General features: G+C 39.4%; 1 protein-coding gene across 2 annotated transcripts; it reads right to left on the reverse strand.

Annotated features, from left to right (window-relative positions):
• Nucleotides 1-6,827: 6,827 nt before the first annotated feature.
• Nucleotides 6,828-11,176, reverse strand: LOC311493446 (uncharacterized protein). 2 transcript variants are annotated; one of them, XM_084552124.1, is made up of 6 exons: nt 10,357-11,176; nt 9,577-9,724; nt 9,181-9,320; nt 8,916-9,012; nt 8,714-8,810; nt 6,828-7,590 (listed from the first exon to the last, which is right to left on the reverse strand). In XM_084552124.1, exons 2-6 carry the CDS (start codon nt 9,650-9,652, stop codon nt 6,957-6,959), a joined length of 1,044 nt encoding a protein of 347 aa, XP_084408250.1. In that variant the 5' UTR covers nt 9,653-9,724; nt 10,357-11,176; the 3' UTR covers nt 6,828-6,956. The 2 variants fall into 2 exon arrangements, with proteins under 2 accessions (XP_084408250.1, XP_084408251.1); XM_084552125.1 differs by having other exon boundaries at nt 9,577-11,176.
• Between the last annotated feature and the right edge of the window lie 8,130 nt (nt 11,177-19,306).

A 19,306-nucleotide genomic window follows, 5' to 3' on the forward strand; every position in this document is an offset into this window, starting at 1 on the left:
TTTTTCCTAGAATCACTGACTCTTCTTGTCCAGAGATTCATTTTAGTCTTTAGAATGACTTCTTGGTTCTATTTGATATAATCAGTGAACATAAGGAAATTATGCTAATGGCAAGTAAGACAACACTGGTTGTGTCAGTAATCACTCCATGGTCATTAAGAGAGCCTAAAAACCATGTTTTATATAATAAGATATTTAAAATCATTATATTAACTTATGAAAATAAATGAAATCTTCAAACCGTGATTTTTATTTATTTTTTCATCATTTAAAAGATTTCACCTGTTCAATTCAATTCAATTAAATTTTATTTATATAGTGTCAATAACAATACAAATCGTCTCAAGACACTTTACAAAAACCCGGCCTGAAACCCCCAGAGCAAGCCTGAAGGCAACGGTGGCAAGGAAAAACTCCCTTTTAACAGGAAGAAACCTTGAGCAGAACCCAGCTCATATGGAGGGACCCATCTGCCTAAGGCCAGCCGGGTACAGACAGAAGAAAGAGAGAAGAGAACAGAGATTCTCCGGCCCTGAGTCGGAGGATTTGTTCTTTTGCAGCTCACTTAAAAGAGTATATTTTTTGGAGCTTCTGCACTTGCTTTCTCACCTTTTTATCCTGTCCCATCCTATCTACCTACCAGATGTCCAAACTATTTATTTCTCCTCCATGTCATCTTGCTCTGACACCCACATAACCTGTTCAATCTCTTCATCAGCCCCAGTTTTCGCCAGCTTGTCACTGCTTGCAATTGCACTATTCAATATCGAAGCACCATGTTGTCTTTCTGTCATATGTCTCAGAGATTTCTTCAGTCGGCCACCTGCTCTGAACACCCCCTGCCCTCTCCAGTTGGCTTTGAAAGCACATCTTTGCAGAACAAGAAGTATGACAGACATGTAATGTACTATACAAACAACCACCGTTAAATCACACAATAAGCAAACAATTAGCATGACATTTATTACAGGGACGTCCAGCTGTAATATTTGTTGGTACGCATGTTCATGATCTTACTTAGTAGCTTTATAGTTTTCTAGCTGAACCTCCACAATCAGAAGAAGACAAACTTTTAGAGAGGGGGCTCTAAAAAGAGTGGAACTAATATTGCCCGTATCCAGGCAGAGGCTGAACTGAGGCGCTGCCTAACAGGCAGTATGGGATTTTCTTTTTAACTGTAAATCATGCAAAGCTACTCTACTGGTGAACCAGGGTAAAAATATAGAGCTTCAGATGAGCTAAATGCATCTCCTTTATAAAATGAACACTCCAACTGACAGAAGTGACTTGAAGATCTCCAACCATAATAGCCGCTCCTAAATACTTAGCTTTGCTGAGATGCACTCTCTTAGTTTAACTGAACATTTGCTCTTATGGTGGTGCTACATAAACATTTATAAACATCCCCAAACCTGTAAAAATAATAGGAACAGGAAAATACATTTCACAGGTATTAGCTATCAACCAGTTGTCATAATGTTGCCTGCTGGTGATGTTAGATGGAATGCCATCATGGCATACCAAAGTGGTTCATCATCTGAGGCATGGCAAAAAAGCAACAAGCAGGTCTATAACAATCTTAAAACCTGACCTGCAGACTGGGAACTGCTGCAGTAGAAACAATAAGTAAAATCACTGTTTAGACCAGGGGTGTCAAACTCATTTTAGTTCAGGGGCCACATACAGCTCGGTTTGATCTCAAGCAGACTAGACCGGTAATAGCATAATAACCTCTAAATAACAACAAATCCAAATTTTTCCCTTTGTTTTAGTGTCAAGAAAATATTTACATCCTGTAATCTCCGGTGGTCAATCTGAAGTGCAATTTCAGCAATATTATCCCTCAATTTATCATTTACACATGAGGATTACAACTCACAGATCACAGTGGATCAACAAAGGAACGAAACATCTAGCCACAGGTTTCTGGAAGTGAAAAATCTACTCTATTTTACTTTATGATAAAAACAACATAAACTTGCCATGATCTAGATATTGTTTTAAATGTACATACATACCAGCTCACCAGCCTCACCACACAATACAAAGTGGGAGCTATTAAGGAAGAAAGGTAAGTTATCCCCTGCTTTGTATCTATATTAGATGTCTACACAAGAGAAAAAAAACTCTATTGCTCATGCTCTGCAACAACTTTTATGGATTTTTTTTATGTATAAATGTTATACACATACACTCCTGATCAAAATTTTAAGACCAGTTGAAAAATTGCAAGAATTTACATTTTGCACTGTTGGATCTTAAGAAGGTTCTAACTAGTGCTTCAAAATGTAAAAAGGAGAAATGGGAGTGAGACAAGAAAAAAATTGAGTAAGCAATTTATTGCAAACAACCATTAAACTGAAATAGGCTGCTCATCAGCTGATCAAAAGTTTAAGACCACATCTCAAAAAACCCCCAAAACCCACTAAAACAGAAATAAAATTTTCAAAAAAGGACTCAGTAATGAGTAGCTGCACCATTCGTGTTAATCACCCCAAAAATTCGTTTCGGCATGCTTGATGCTAGTGTTTCCAGGAGGCTAGTGGGAATGTTGCTCCAAGTGGTGAAGATGGCTTCACGGAGGGCATCCACTGTCTGGAACTGGTGTCCATTTTTGTAAACTTCCCTTGCCATCCAACCCCAAATGTCCTCAATTGGATTTAGATCAGGGGAACACGCAGGATGGTTCAAAAGAGTGATGTTATTTCTCTGGAAGAAGTCAGGCGGGCATTGTGACCTGCAGCGTTGTCCTGTTGAAAAACCCAGTCATTACCACACAGACGATGGCCTTCAGTCATGAGGGATGCCCCCTGCAACATCTCCACATAGCCAGCTGCCGTTAGCCCCTCTGCACAACCTGAAGCTCCATTGTTCCATTGAAGGAAAAAGACCCCCAGATCATGATGGCGCCCCCTCCACTGTGCCGTGTAGAAAACATCTCAGGTGGGATCTCCTTGTCATGCCAGTAACGTTGGAAGCCATCAGGACCATCAAGGTTAAATTTTTTCTCATCAGAGAATAAAACTTTCTTCCACCTTTCATTGTCCCATGTTTGGTGCTCTTGTGCAAACTCCAAACGGGCAATTTTGTGCCGTTGAAGGAGACGAGGTCTTTGAAGACGTTTTTTGTTCTTAAAACCCTTCTCTCACGGATGCCGTCTAATGGTTATGGGACTGCAGTTGGCACCAGTGACAAGCTTAATCTGGGCCGAGGATCGTCCCGTGTCTTGACGGATAGCCAATTGGATCCTCCGACTCAGGGCCGGTGAAATTTTTTTGGGTCTACCACTTGACTTTTTTTTCCCATAACCCTCAGGATCTTTTAAGAAGTTTAAAATGACTGTCTTACTGCTTCCAACCTCAGCAGCAATGGCACGCTGTGAGAGGCCTTGCTGATGCAGCTCAACAATCCGACCGCGTTCAAAGAGAGAAAGCTTTTTTGCCTTTGCCATCAGGAGGTCATGACAGTGTGGGTACCTGACAGAAAATGATACTGAATCCACATTTTTGCGAAGATTTGGGGTTTTAAAGGCTGTGGTCTTAAACTTTTGATCAGCTGATGAACAGCCTATTTCAGTTTAATGGTTGTTTGCAATAAATTGCTTACTCAAATATTTTTCTTGTCTCACTCCCATTTCTTCTTTTTGCATTTTGAAGCACTACTTAGAACCTTCTTAAGATCCAACAGTGCAAAATGTAAATTCTTGCAAATTTTCAACTGGTCTTAAAATTTTGATCAGGAGTGTATTACCTCTGGCTCAGCTGACATTAACAGTTTTCAGCGTGCTTAGCGTGTTTTCACAAACTCACACTTACAATAGTGCTTTGATCCTAATGCTATTTTGCTAGCAATAAGGTAGGTATTTTTTACTGCTACAAGTAAAAACAGATCAAAACAGGTCTGATTTGTGCTGAGCCAGTTTAAAGACTGGAGTTGTTTCAGTTCCACATTCTGTGGTGTAAGGGAAATTTTACATTTTAACCTCATGTAGTAAACATGGGCACGTGTCAAGTGAATGTGACTACCATCGGTGACTATGCTGACCGGAAAAGTGAGTTTAATTTTTATGAAATTATTAATCTCTACATGAAGACTTGCAATGCAATTTACATTCTGTTTTTAGGCAGCTAAAGTCATGTTATTCCTTACTGGATGACAGTATCAGCTTCTTCCAACTCTTCATTGTCTTGTTTATGCCGACAAAAGTTGCACATTTGTTTGGCTGCACAGCGTATGTTGACTGACCCACTGTTGGCCTCAGACACACTGGCCTTTTTCAAGTATGCATGTGATTGCACAGCCTGGCAAACCAGGAATTTAAAAGAAAGCACAATTGAGACTTTAAAGACGAAAATAAATATCTTGGATCTTGGTAAATGGCCTTGCTTTTATATAGCGCTTTTCTACCTATTGGTACTCAAAGCGCTTTACAGTCTCAGACACATCTACCCATTCGCTCACACAAGCACACACACATTTACACACCAGTGCCACGCACTGGGAGCAACTGGGGGTTCAGTGTCTTGCTCAAGGACACTTCAGCATGTGGCACGTTCCGGGGATCGAACCGCTAACCCTCTGGTTCGTGGACAACCCGCTCTACCTACTGAGCCACAGCCGCCCCATCTTCTGTTTCTGCCGTGCAGTCAGCATTTCATGTTTTCAGTAGCTTTGCAAAGAAATGGGATCTGAAACTGCAACCTACAGGCGGAGGGAATTGCCATTCCTTGTGTCTCATAAACCAATGTGGTTCAAGAGGAAGTTGCAGGGTTCTGGGTGCCTGGACAATAAGAATGTTTATATTGTAACAGTTTCATGTAAGTGTAACAAGGGTTATACATACGATAATATAATTACACAAAATGATCTTTTCAGGTCTCATAGCCAAAACACATAAAAAAATAGCTTTACCTAAGTCCAGTCAGTGCTTTGTTTTTAGTAACAAAAGATCTGCCCTCCATCTCTTCAAGAGATTTTTGCAGAATACTGTTGCAGTATTCTGCTGCTCTCTTTTTAAATCCTCACATTGTTTTTCATACGATTACTATTATATTTATTTGGCTTTCATCTGTTATTGATTGTTAAGGAAGTTTACATGTCCTTGTAGTAAGACTTTACAGCAGTTCCATTAATAGTTAAGCCCCTGTGCAGGTTGTGAGTGCAGTAACGCGATGCTTTCATTATAACGCCATGCTTTCATTATGTCCAAGGCCATGCCTGACACTTCCCACACAGCAGCTGAAACTTTTAACCACACACCAAACCAGACTCCTTCAGAATGTTTTATTTACTGTATACATGTATTGAAGTCTTTATTGTTGTGCTTTAATTCCAGTTGCAAAAGGTAATTTAACAATGCAAATACTTCGTACGTGCACAATGTTCAGATTAAGTTTGCTAACAATTGCTCAAAAGTGACATATATAATGGAACTATGTACAGACAAACTACAACCTTTACACTACTAAATACTGCCTGTGCCCTTTTAACCTAAAATTCAAATACATTAGGATAAACTTGTATGATATGAGAAAAGAACAAAACGAATAAATAGTGTCAGATATGTTTTTAAATTAGATATGATGACTCAGTGGAAGTCATATTTTACTCTCATTTACCACAATCCACATGGAGTTTACTCTATTATAATGCAGTTATGGACAAAATGTGGGGAGAAATAAATCCCATTACCAAGGCTCTAAAAAGTCTTCCTTCAAGATCTTCTCCCAGTAGTAGTCCATTATAGCATTTGGAAGTAGCTCCTTATCATTTACCAAATGGATTATTTGGATTTTCATTTGCCGGTTTAGACCAGTTGTCTCTGCAGATTTGGAAAAAGCAATTCAAAATTCATTCGAATATATTACAAAACAATACATTTTGAAATTACAGTACAGTGCATGTCTGTATGTTTGCTTGAACAGACCTCAGAGAAACATGGGAGGATATTAGTTACACTGGGATGTGTGCTTGACTTAATATGAAATACAGTATGTAACTGTTATCACATCAGACAAGAACAACAGACCTGTCCTCAAAAGCTCCTGAGGAGGACAAGTCCTGCAGTGTTGAATGCTGTCATCAAGACATGTCTGTGGAGTGTTTCCTTCAGCCTCCATTTTCATTAAGTAATAAGACAAAGGCATGTCTTTGAATGTCACCTGGGAAAACAATGGAAGGGGTTCAGAATACAGAAATATCATACCTGTTACATATATGAATACTTATTATGACATTATCAAAGCATTCGGGTGCACTGAATTGGACGACCCATCAAATGTCTGTCAGCACTCCGGAATGGAACCCTTAAACAGGCCTATGTAGGGCCACTCTATTTGCTTATTTTTAAACAACAATAAAAACTGCCCTTAACAGTGATGTACTAGACTCACTTAACTGAGAAAATAAATTAAAAGAATAGGTCCGAATCAGTGTGGCCATATTGTTTCATATCCCAGAAAAACAGTGACCTCCAATCCAGGAGGAATAGATTCATGGGTTTGGAAGGATGAAGCCAAGACACTGCACAGCTATTTCAAATAATGAGACAGGATTTTATGTTTGAACATAGGTGTCTGTGTCAGTTACAACGGAAAGCCAACAGCCATCCTGGTGCCTAACCTTGTTCCAGGCATATGTTGAGCTAACAGGGATGGTGTTTCCAAGGACAGATTCCAGCCAGCGTTCTGGAGTCAGATACAGCATGCTTTTACTCATTACTGAGCCGTCAGACAGCACACAAGCAAGGTATCTCTGACCCTGCAAAGAGCATGGAGATCTGGTTGTTTTCAGAAGTCACAGTGTTTTTCTAATGACAGTGGTATTAGTTTCAGTAGTCAATGACTTGTTGCCTTTTTAGAAGATAATGTAGAAGAAAGAATTAACAACTACTCACTGTCTAATAACAAAACAATAGAATGGCTAGTGGCTTCACAGTGACTGGGTGCCAAATTCTTTTATGAAGCACTAATTATTTCTGGGTTTGCTAGTAAATCTTTTTCACAATGATAGCACTGCCTGACCTTCAACAAGAGCTGTAAAGTACTACCAGATGGCATGACTCCCCTCTGTATAAGCTTAGAGAGACATTTGATGTTGCCTTCAGCAGTTGTCTGTATCGGTCCAGTCTTTCCTTTCATCTTGAAGTTGATATGTCCTGGTTGTGAGGTTGTTTGACAGTTACTGGTTTTCTTATTCTGCACATCACCATGTTTGGGAGCCTTCTTACCCTGGGATGGTAAACTTCTCGGCACGGTAAGGTTCTTGGTATTGTTTACAGGGGCACATCTTAACAGACTGGCCCATGCAAATGATCTATGGCTTTCTTTCTCTTGAGTGTCTGGCTTACAGCTGTCTGTTTCTCTAGGTTCAGAAGATTCTGGTGAGGAAGCTGGGGTGGAGCCGTCATCTGGCTGCTGTCTCACTACAATGCTGCCTTGAGGCTTAGTCGAAAGCTTGGCCCTCTTGGTAACATACGCTTCTACCAAATGCATTTGCTTTTGGAGGATTTTCATCAAGTTTCTTTGATGTGAAGTGAGGGAGAGGAGTTGACTTTTCAACAAACATTGCTGAAGGGAGTTGGACATGCTCCTGTACCAAGAGAATCAAACAATACTGCTGTTATCTGGGCAATTAGCACAATAACCTAGACTGCATAAAGATTCAGAGAAATAGGATCATAGCATTAAATACAACCACACATTTTTAAAGTATGAAACTAACATCACTGAAGTTCTACCTCAATAACATTTAACATTTCTTGGTTGTTTTTTGCACAGTGGCATCTCCAGAAGTGCATAACAGCATTGCTCCTATCACTTCATTCAGTCTTTGCTTACTACATACAGAGATTTGAGAAGGAAACTGCTTTTGAGGTACACATATGTGAATGACCCCACAGTTATCTCCAGGGCATTTTAAAGCTAAGAGTGTGTACATCTATAGGAATTACAAATGGCCACAGTTGAATCAAAAGGAACTGCCAAATCATTCAAGGACTGTCAATTTGGGGAAAAAGGATTCACTTAAGTGTTCAAACTGGACATTCTGCTGTAAAGCTGCATCTAGCAGACTTACAATAAGGGATAAATAAGACTCCTTATTTATCCCAAAGTGGGGAAATTTCCTAAGTTGTCACAGATCTCTGTTTTATTAGTGAAATTTTTGATAGGAATGTTCAAATGTAATGTTTCAAAAATAAATGACATATTCTTCAGGCCTAATAACGCACTCATTTAGTATAGTCTGATATTTTCAAGTAGATTTTTTTCTCTTTTTTTTTGGCTCATGCAGCAATCTACCCCACTTTTTTAAAATGACCTTTCTTGCTTTAAAAAATAATGGTACAGAGTTCCTCTAGCTTCTGCAGCCCAAACACATGCCAAACACATGCCATCAGATCTCATCTTCAAGTTTGCATTTGTATGGTATTTTGAGATATCTTTGTAAGTATTTTTGTCGACAGTGAGGTTTCATGGCACATACTGTAGATTATGTTTTCTGTTTGAAAATCAGGCCAGCATAGTCTCACAAGACCAACCTATAAACAATACTGTAGTGAAAACATCTGTAAAAAATGTATTTCTTTTAATTATTTAGTCAATGCATTCTACATAAAATAGATCACTTAATGTAGTTTAGACTCGACGTGAAAATCTAAATATTGTGTAACAATCAACCTCACTTTAAAAATGAGAGATGCTCATGAACTGACCGGTATTGTTGGGCAAGATTATCTTTCTCCAAAAGCTGCTTGGAAAGCACCTCAATCAGCGTGTTGTGGATCTGTGTGAGAGCTACATGATGCCTCCCTGGAAAACAGGACAACTACGGTAAATCTTTCTGATGCTCTTCTGTGTCATCATATCATTCCATCTTCAAAAGTACTGCCAGTTAATTGCTGCTGCGGGCTTTACCTTCATCCTTCAGCCTTGTCAGAGGCCAAGAAGACATTTCAGATTGTTTCCTTGAGACCTGCTCCATAACCACTGTTATGACCTTTGAATTACTCAGCTAGAAAAAGAACATCAGTGGGAAATGGACACTGTCAAATAATACTGTCTTATAGCTTCCTAAAGAGAAGGAAATTGACCTGAGAAATAGTTCAAAGATTATCTCTCCTTCAGCTGACACTGATCAACACTTGAGTAGAAAGCAATTCAAAGAGTAAAGAGCTCTCACGTTATCAGTGGTAGAGTATTTCTTTCTGAGCAGAATGTCTCTCCCCGCGTCTCTAGCTTGCTCTCTGGAGTTTAAGGTTACTGTGTCACTGCAGCTAGGACTGGACCTGCTCTGGCAGTGAGGCTCTGAGGACGTGGTACCTGAAATAATGTTATTCTCAGATCAATTATTGTGAAAAATGCTCCATTGACAATCTAGGCTTTCATCATTAAACACTTAACACTCTTAGTCTTGAAAGTTGGCATACAAAGATGACAGGTGTATAAATTAATGAATATCCAAAAACCTTCTAAACTACTCAGTAAGTTGACCACATTTAAGAAGCTTCAGAAATAAAGAAGCTACTTATTTTTCAGAGCCACTGACATCTGTCCAGTATGATGTACGGTTGCTCACCTGGTTGTCTGTATTTCAATTCTGTGAGTGCCTGGAAATTTATGAGCAGCTCTTTGATATTCTCCTCCCCTGCCATGTCTATTGCACTGAGGCCGCCATTGTTTCTGTCACTGGCATTTGACCCGTACTGAAGGAGAAGCTTCACCACCTATGTAGCACACATGTATTTCACAATATCTTGTTAGGAAGTCAGTGAAGTTCTTTTGCCTTCCCCAGATGATTGTGCTGCGTATGATTTCTAACACACAATGTGTTAAATTTACATTTGCTGTGAAACTGTTCAGTGTACCTAAAATACTGGCAACAACCAGCCTAATATAACACTTGCATCAGTAGAATAGTCGTAAGCCTTTTGAGTTCTTTAACATATTTACTGTAAACACGTGTTGTAACTGAATCAACAGCAGATTATCTCAATGTTAGTATAGAGACACATATCATGCACGTTTATAGTGAATCAAATAATTTAATCACATTATTTATTTATTTTTATGCTCGTTATTTTTTTTTTATGCTTTTGTCATTTTTTTATTCTGCATTTTCGGTAAGCTGTTGTAAACTGCAATTTCCCCATTGCGGGACTAATAAAGGTTTTTCTTATAAATGAGAAATGGCAACTAGACAAAGATGAGATCACATAAGTTACCTCAGTCTTTCATATTAGATAAGAGACCATTATATACCAAAGCCTCCTAAAAAGCCTTGTCTGAAAGTGATGTTTAGGTTTTGTCTCTCAAATTTGCTCCATCAAAAAAGTCTCTTTTAGAGTTTCTGATATACCTTATAGTGTCCAGACAAAACAGCATCATGTAGGGGTGTCACACCGTCACAGCTTCTAGCATTAACATTAGCCCCGGCATTCAATAGCTCTTCTACCACTGCCTCATCACCCACAGTCGAAGCCTCATGGAGAGCTGTCCAGCCTGGCAATTCAAGTCATTATTTAGACGTGGGTTTTGTGTTCAGTAATTAAAAATGTATTTAGGAGTAACTGGTGTAGACATCGTCATAATATAGACATGACATGGAAATAAATGTCTGAGCTGCAATAAACCTGCATAATCCTCCATGTCGACATTGATCCCAGCACGAATTAGCATTTTAACTTGTGCCAGGTCTTTTTTCACACATGCTTTGTGCAGAAGAGTCTCTCCCTTTGGATTTCTCTTGTGAAGTTGTGGCTTGTTCGGGATTTTCACATATCGCAAGACAGTGGCTTTGAAGACAAATAAGACTTATTTACTTATTGTGAAATAGATTAAAATAAAACATGACAAGTCAGAGTGAAAGGTACTTTCAATAATCATGCCATCACCTTTTAACTTAGAATTACACATTTGTGATGAAGAATCTGCAGAGCCTGCTACAGACTTGGTAGACATCCCCAGCTCAGGTGGTTTGAGCTGTTTCATCTTAATCTCTGTTTTCTTTTCCATCTCCTTATAGCGTTCTTGTGAACTGAAATCTGTTATCCTCGTATCCTCTGCTGCCCCCTTGCTTTGGCAGGGGTTGAGATCATGCAGCAAGCTTAAAGAGTCATTGTCTGAAGTTGATAGTTCTCCATTCCTCTTGTGCCCTGGATCACAGCTGTCAGTCATCTCCAGAGTGTCTCTAAAAGAAAAATACACATACAGTACTTCATAGATTACTTTTCACTCCACATATGTTTTTTCTGACTTAACATATGCTAATGTCCTGCAAGTGGACATGCAGAGGCAGAAGAAAGTGATAAACACACGTACAACACTCACACTGATCTTTAGTTATCTTAGTTCGTCTATTTCATTATCATTATCTGGACTGTTGTACCGCAATGAATGTTGCGAGCCTCTGCAATGTAGAACTCCAAAGGCCTTCAAATTACACTATTGATGTCGAACTTTTGTGGCCAAATATTAATTGTTCCCTGTGTGAGACGCAGCAGGGTCAAGTTCACCTCACTCTTATGATTGGCTCACAGACTTTACAGTGTGCGAAGTTTATGCAAATTAAAACATAAAACAAACTGTCTTTTTGAGGATCTGGGAAAGTTAAACATAAGACCTTCATGGAAAAACTAACCATGTTTGCAGTTGGAGGTGTCCTTTTAAACATTTAAAGTGCAAAGGCCTGAGGTGGGACCTCCAACATGTTTCTGGTATTAGTTTTAGTCATTTGTTTAGATTTCCTTTAGGTTTTTAGACAGTAAAAACAGCCAATGGGTTTAAGTTCACTGGACAGTGTTTGGTCAGTGTTTGCATAGCAAACAAGGAACAGTGAGTCAAAGTATGGTTTTTGCAAATGGGGATGGTCACGCATGTTAAGGAAAACAGCCAAAAGCAGGACACTGTTAGTCAAGTTGTGAAGACAGTCAAACAAGCATTGGTTAAAGGACAACAGAAGGAGGTTTTTCCATTAATTAACACCTCCATATTAAACCAGATACATTTATATTTATTAACAGGATATGTGCCTCTGTCATTTAAGACTGTTGTAATTAAACCTTTACTTACCGATATCCATAACCTTCCTTTTATTCTTATATTCTAGAAAAAGTTGTTGCTAATCAGTTGTGTGACCATTTAAACAAGAATGGTTTGTTTGAAGAGTTTCAGTCAGGTTTTAGAGTTCACCATAGTACAGAAATAACACTGGTTAAAGTTACTAACATTTTTCTCATGGCTTCAGACAATGGACTTGTTTATATATTCATCCTGTTAGATCTTAATGCTGCATTTAACACTATATACAAGGCCTTTGACAGGTCCATCCTGTCTTAAAGATCACCATATCACCCCAAGAGAACGCTTTTCTCTCAAAGTGCAGGTTTACTTGTGGTTCCTAGAGTTTCAAAAAGTAGAACGGGAGGTAGAGCTTTCTGCTACAAAGTCCCTCTCCTGTGGAACCAGAAGAGGCTCAGATGACCCTGAACCATGCTTGCTGCTATAGATCTAGGCTGCTGGAGGACTTCCCATGATGCACTAAGCACCTATCCCCTAATTTCTTCTCTAATGCTAAACATGCATTCGTGTGCTACTACTGTATAGCATGTTGCTGGCTTTGTGTCCCCATCTCCCTTTTGCTCCCCTTCAGTGTCCTCCTCCCCTATCCTCTTGTGAGTGTGTCTGGCCTGTTTGCAGAGTTGTGCATTTCTGATGTATGTAGCTGATCTGTGGAGCTGCATACTTCTCATCTGTGGTATACCTGCCCAGCCTTCATGGCTTACAGTAATCCATTTATGCCTGAATGCATAATTATCTAACCTGCTTGTATCTCTTTTATTCACACATTACACCAACCAAGTCACTTATGATAGAACAACTATTGTCACTGAGTTTTGTGCTCCTGTGCACTTATTTATTCCTATAACAGTAACTTTATGAGCACTCTGTATAGCCACTAAACCAGAGGTTCTTAATCATCTTTTTGGCATCGGGACTTCCAATACAAAGTCTGGGGCTCATTCCATTATTGACACTGTATTGGTTTAATTGATCTCACTAATTGATCTCACTGTTGGTTTGATTTGTATTCAATAACTAAATCAAATCCACTAACAGTTTAATGAGCTAAAACCTTGTAAAATAAATTACATAATACAATGTGAGCATCACAAAAAGATTTATTTATCATGTGTATGTAAACCTGCACATACAACAAGATGAGGTTAACAATTCATGGAACAAATCAAGCTGCAACGTGAAGAAATTTGAAGGCTCAAGTCAAGCTTATTAACGCAAAATAACTAATAATTAGTTTTTACAACAGCAAAAAAAGAGGGCGTCTCAAAAGAAACTTGAGAAAAATTGAAAAATCTGATAAACAAAATTATATGGTGAAATAAACACATTCAAAATAATATTAAAAAATATTAACTAAATTAACTAACTTCTAAATATAACTAAATATTCCAAAACCATTTTTGCTTTGTGGCAGGGTGCATTATCCTGATGAAAGAGGCCACAGCCATCAGGGAATATCGTTTCCATGAAATGGTGCCCATGATCTGCAACTGTGCTTAGGTGGGTGGTACGTGGCAGGACAAAATGCGATTCATCAGACCAGTTAATTTTCTTCCGTTGCTCTGTGGTCCAGTTCTGATGCTCTTGTGGCGCTTTCAGAGGTGGACAGTCGTCAACATGGGCACCCTGACTGGTCTACGGCTATGCAGCCCCATATGCAACAAACTGTGATGCACTGTGTATTCCGACACCTTTCTATCAGAACCAGCATTAACTTCTTCAACAATTTAAGCTACAGTAGCTCGTGTGTTCGATCGGACCCACGGCCCCACATGCATCAATGAGCCCATGGTCCCATCGCCTGTTCATCACCGTTCCATCCTTGGATACTGACCACTGCATACCAGGAACACCACAAGAGCTGCAGCTATGGAGATGCTCTGACCCAGTCGTCTAGCCATCACAATTTGGCCCTTGTCAAACTTGCTCAAATCCTTATACTTGACAATTTTTCTTGCTTCTAACAAATCAACTTTGAGGACAAAATGTTCACTTACTACCTATTATATCCCACTAACAGGTGCCGTGATGGAGAGGTAATCATGCAATTTACTTAAGCCGTCAGATGTCATAATGTTATGCTTGGTCTGTGTCTTGGTCTCATCTTGTTTCTTCTGCTGTTCTCTCTTTATCAGTCTCTACTCGGCCAGTTTCAAGCAGATGGTTCCCCTCATATGAGTTGGATTCTGTTCAAGGTTTCTTCCTGTTAAGAGAGAGTTTTTCATTGCGCAGGAAATTAAATCAAAACAGTCAACAAACAAAACAAGGCAAACAATGAACACACACAAAGAACACAGGGGAAGACTACACAAAACTCAAAATAAAACAGGATATTGCAATTTTCATTTGCAGTTTTGGGAGAAAAAGAAAACAGAAATACCACAAAAGTTATTAAATTATACTTCATATAACTCACTATGCAAGTATTTAATATACTTGTCTGCACCAGTTTAGGAACTAAAAGGCACAAGAACAATAATAATAAAAAAAGCTTGGACTGGCATTTAAGCTTACCACACAACCAGGCTGCAACAAAATCATGTTGTCATGTTTATATGATGCAAGGGTGCATAAACACCCAATCAATTCAACTCCACAATATGGACAATACCTAATCCGGGAAAAGGAACAATGTAATTATTAAGTGTGGGTAAAACATGTCACTGAGCAAACAAATGCCTTTATATACTGTAAACCTGTTTCATAGCAGACATTTTGACTTACAATTACGCTACGACACGGCCCAGGGCCCTAAAATTTTAGCCAAACGCTCATAACAAAATGTTAATAGGCCAGATATATTGGCTATTTTCTCTAAACAATGCTCACATAAAAATCTGTGGAATTCTTCTGTCATAACATTAGCTTCAAAAGTACATACCCTCTACCTGGAGATTAGTGAATTTAAGAATCACAAGTTACTGTTACTTAATTGGTAACAGGTAAAAACAGAGCAGAGTGATAAGTTGTCATGTATGAAAAACCTAACAGTTGTTTAAATTCTTATCATTTAATTACTTACTCGTCTGACAGTAACTGTCTGACAGTAACTGTTAATGTTAAAGACAACCAACATACCATTAGCACGACTTTTCACAGTAGTGTATTCTATCAGATTATTTGAGTTTGCAGTTAATGAACAAAATGCTTATAAATAATTGTGTGATTAGGTCGTTAGGATAATTGTAACAAGAACAAAAACAACTTACATGTCTACTCATTTCCAACACCACTGATGAGTAGTAAACATCAACAACTCCAAAAGTCATAAAGCTTTGAACAAGTGTGTCCAGTCCTAGCCGGTTATCACTTCTTCTGGCTCCCGGGAAACAATTCCATCGTCACGTGTGCTTCATGTGCATTTCTGTATTTACGTAGCTCTGTATTTTGTTTGTATTTTGATCTCATATTGGTGATGACATTTTCTTAGTATGGTTGTGTTTTGTCTAGGTGCATGTGTTTAATTAAGCTCCAGTGTGTTGACCTATCTTTGCATACCATAGGGTTTATTTACATAGATGTTACGAAAAATTACTTTAAAGAAACTCACTTCGCCACTGTGCTTCAAGTAGTGGTGCAAACTGTTACATTCTTCATTTTGAAACATTTATGGAGTTATCCAAAAAGCGTTTAAAAAAAGGCAGCTGGACTTGTAGAGTTCAGTGGAGGCACTTGGAGAGAACTCTACAAGTCCAGTTGCCTTTTTTGAATATACCATGACCTGGATAACTGAGAACCTTCACAGACATTATGGAGTGGTGTTCTTGAATGTCTGTATCTCCAAATTATACTATTTCAAATTGAAAATGAATGAAATTACACATGTAGACAAAATTGTTGGTACCCTTCCTTTAAAGAAAGAAAACGCCACAATGGTCACTGAAATAACTTGGAAATGACAAAAGTAATAAATAAATACATAAATAAAAATTTGCTGAAAATTAATTAATGAAAATCAAACATTGCTTTTGAATTGTGGTTCAACAAAATCATTTTAAAAAACAAACTTATGCATTTAGATCGGGCAATGAGGCAGAGTACAAAGCTGCAAAGTACGGCTGAGAAAAGCTATCACAGCGGCCAATAGGTAGTACAGGGAGAAGCTGGACAGCTTCTATTGTACTGTGGCAGGGCCAGCAGCACATCACAGACTACAGGACCACCACTAGCACTATCACCTCCTCGGACAGCTTGCTGGATGACCTCAACACTTTCTATTGAGACCTCAAGCCCCAGCACTGAGTGGAGGGACACACACACACCAGGACCACAGAACCCCCCTCCACACCACCAACTGTCTCATCAGCCCAGGTACACAAAGCCCTGCGGAGGATCAACCCCCACAAAGCAGCAGGCCCAGACGACACCCATGGACAAGCCCTCAGAGCATGTGCCAACGAGCTGACAGACATTCTCACCCCCATCTTCAACCTCTCTCTCAGCCAGAGCACTGTACCCTCATTCACCATTGCCCTCCCCAAGAAGAGCCCACCAACCTGCCTGAATGACTAATAGCCAACAATAGTGACATTTTATTTTTTTGTGAGTGTAAAGTGTTCATTTACAACGTATTTGATCTCATATTGGTGATGACGTTTTTTAAAGAGAAGGATAATACGAATGTTAACCAAAGAGCCCATAACAACTTCCAAAGACATTAGAGGTGAACTCCAAGGTCAAGGTACATCAGCGTCATCAGTGGCAGTTTGAGCCAAAGTGGACTTAATGGCGAACGACGGAGGAGGACTCCATTGTTGAGCTGGAATTTGCGTAAAATCATATTGACAAGCTGGGGGCTTTTTGGTAAGTCACGTCGGCTCTATGTTCACAGATACAAAAATGAAGCATACAAAGAAAAGAACACTGTACCTACTGGCACATGGGGTTTGAATCTGTGCAGTGTACAATGAAATCTCAAGACTATCAAGGCATTCCGGAGCCAAATGTGTTGCCCAGTGTCAGAAAGCTTGGTCTTAGGGGGCCGTCCACACGGAGACGCGTTTTGGTCTAAATGCAGATGTTCTGCATCGTTTTGGCCGATCGTCCACACGAATCCTGTAAACGCATTGCCCTAAAACACACTTTTCTGAAACCGGGTCCCAGGGTGGAAAAATTCGCAAACGCACCTCTTGCGTTTTCGTGTGGACAGCAAAAACAGAGTAGAGCGTTTCGATGATGTCATCGCCACACCCCTCGAGCAGCCTTCCACCTCTTACATCCCGCCAGACGTCTCATAACAACATCAACAACAATGGCGGACTACATGCTCGTGTTCCTGCTGGAGAAGATATTGAGCCTATTAGGGTTACTAGGGCAAAATATCATTTCTCCTTGAGTTTGGTTTCTTCTAAAGCCGATTTGTAAACAGCGCTCAAGCTTTATGCGCATGCTCCGCCTCTTCCTCTCCGTTTTTGGTGAATTTCTGAAACTGAAACAGCGCCACCTATAGGCCTGGAATATGAAGTAGCGTTTTCAGTCGTGTTGAAACGGATCTATGTGGACGCAGATATTCTTGAAACGATGCCAGGGAAAACGGAGGGGGAAAAGATCGTTTTCGTACGTGTAGACGTGGCCTTAGTCTTAAGTCATGGGTCCTCCAATGGAATAATGACTCAAAACAAACACCTAAAAACAGTAAGGGGTACAGTCATTTTGGTCCAGTTTCATTAGCTTTAATTTTTCTGTTACTCTGTTGACTCACAATTCAAATTCAGTGTCTGATTTTCGTTAGTTAATTTTCAGTAAATTACTTTTGTCAGTTTCAAGTTATTTCAGTGACCACCGTGGGTTTTTCTTTCTTTAACGGTAGGGTTCCAGCAATTTTGTCCATGTGTGTAATAGTAAAAGTGCAGAAATAGAATTAAATTATCTCTGTGTCTCTCTCTGTAAATATGTGCTCACACTTACTGCTTTGAAGAATGCACCAGTTTTACATTTATTTATATGAATGATCTGCTGTGATGTTTGACAGAAGATTTACCTCAGTCAGACGCTGACGACTGTTCGTGGACCTGCAGCTGCCTTAGTCGGTAAATACTCACCTTCCTGGGAATAAGCTGTCTTAGCTCACGATTTCCTTTACAGCATTAGGATGAGCTGGACCTTCAATAATAACAGGGTTCCAGACAGTCAATGGTGGCTAGCTTACAATAACACATTTCTTATCAATGCAAACACTGTGTCCTATTTTAACACTACTCACTAGATGGCAGCACAAAACATAATGCTGACAAACATGAGATGAAATGATCTCTAGAGCAAAACAATTTCAGATGGATTTCAATATTTATGCTGACTCAAGACTTGAGCTTAAAGCCCTGTGGTACATTCTACTGAATAATGCTAATCTTTCCAAACTAAATAACTACTGTATGTTGTGTGTCACCAGTATCGATGAAATGTTTCCCGTTATTCTCAAAATCCATTCTTCCTTTATATGTAGAGCTTGTATTCTTCTTACCATTTCCTGAAGACCAAGGTCACATCATGCAAAATCTAAGCTACGGCTACATACCTAGCCAGGATGTTCTGCTATCTGCTTTAAAATACTGTGACCCCATATTACTTTGACTGGGTTTCTAATTGTATAATAATTATTAACATTATACAACTTATACTGTTTATATAATTATACAGCTAATATACACCGAACAGACATAAGATTATGACCACCTGCCTAATACTGTGAAAGTCTCCCTTGTGCTTCTAAAACAGTTGAGAAAGTCAGAGAATGGACATGATCCTTCTGAGGGTGTCCTGTGGTGTCTGTCAACAAAATGTTAGTGGGGGCCTTTGGGTCCTATGGGTTGAGGGGAGGGGCCCCTGTGGATCACCCCACATATACTGTACGTGATCAGTTTGGGATCTAGGGAATTTGGAGGCCAGGTCAACACCTTGTGCTGTTTTTCATATTTTTTTGAGTTGTTTCTAAACTGTTTTTGTGTGTGTGTCTATGTCAGGCTGCATCCTGCTGGGGATGGCAAGGAGTGTCATTGCTATGGGGTGGGTGGGGGTGGCTGGTCTGGTCGAGGTGCGTGGTACATGCATAGACTATATAAATACAATTAAATAAAATCTTTATACTTTTTATGGGCACATGTCTAAGTAACATCTGCTAAGTCCAGAGGTTTCCCAGCAGAACACTGCATGGTCACAAGATGGTCAATGTCATTTTCTTCTCCTGTTTAATGTTGTGGCTAATCGGTATATAAGCAAACAGCTAAGTTAAC

Source organism: Chelon labrosus (assembly GCF_963514085.1).
Source record: "Chelon labrosus genome assembly, chromosome: 9".
Classification (NCBI taxonomy): Eukaryota; Metazoa; Chordata; class Actinopteri; order Mugiliformes; family Mugilidae; genus Chelon; species Chelon labrosus.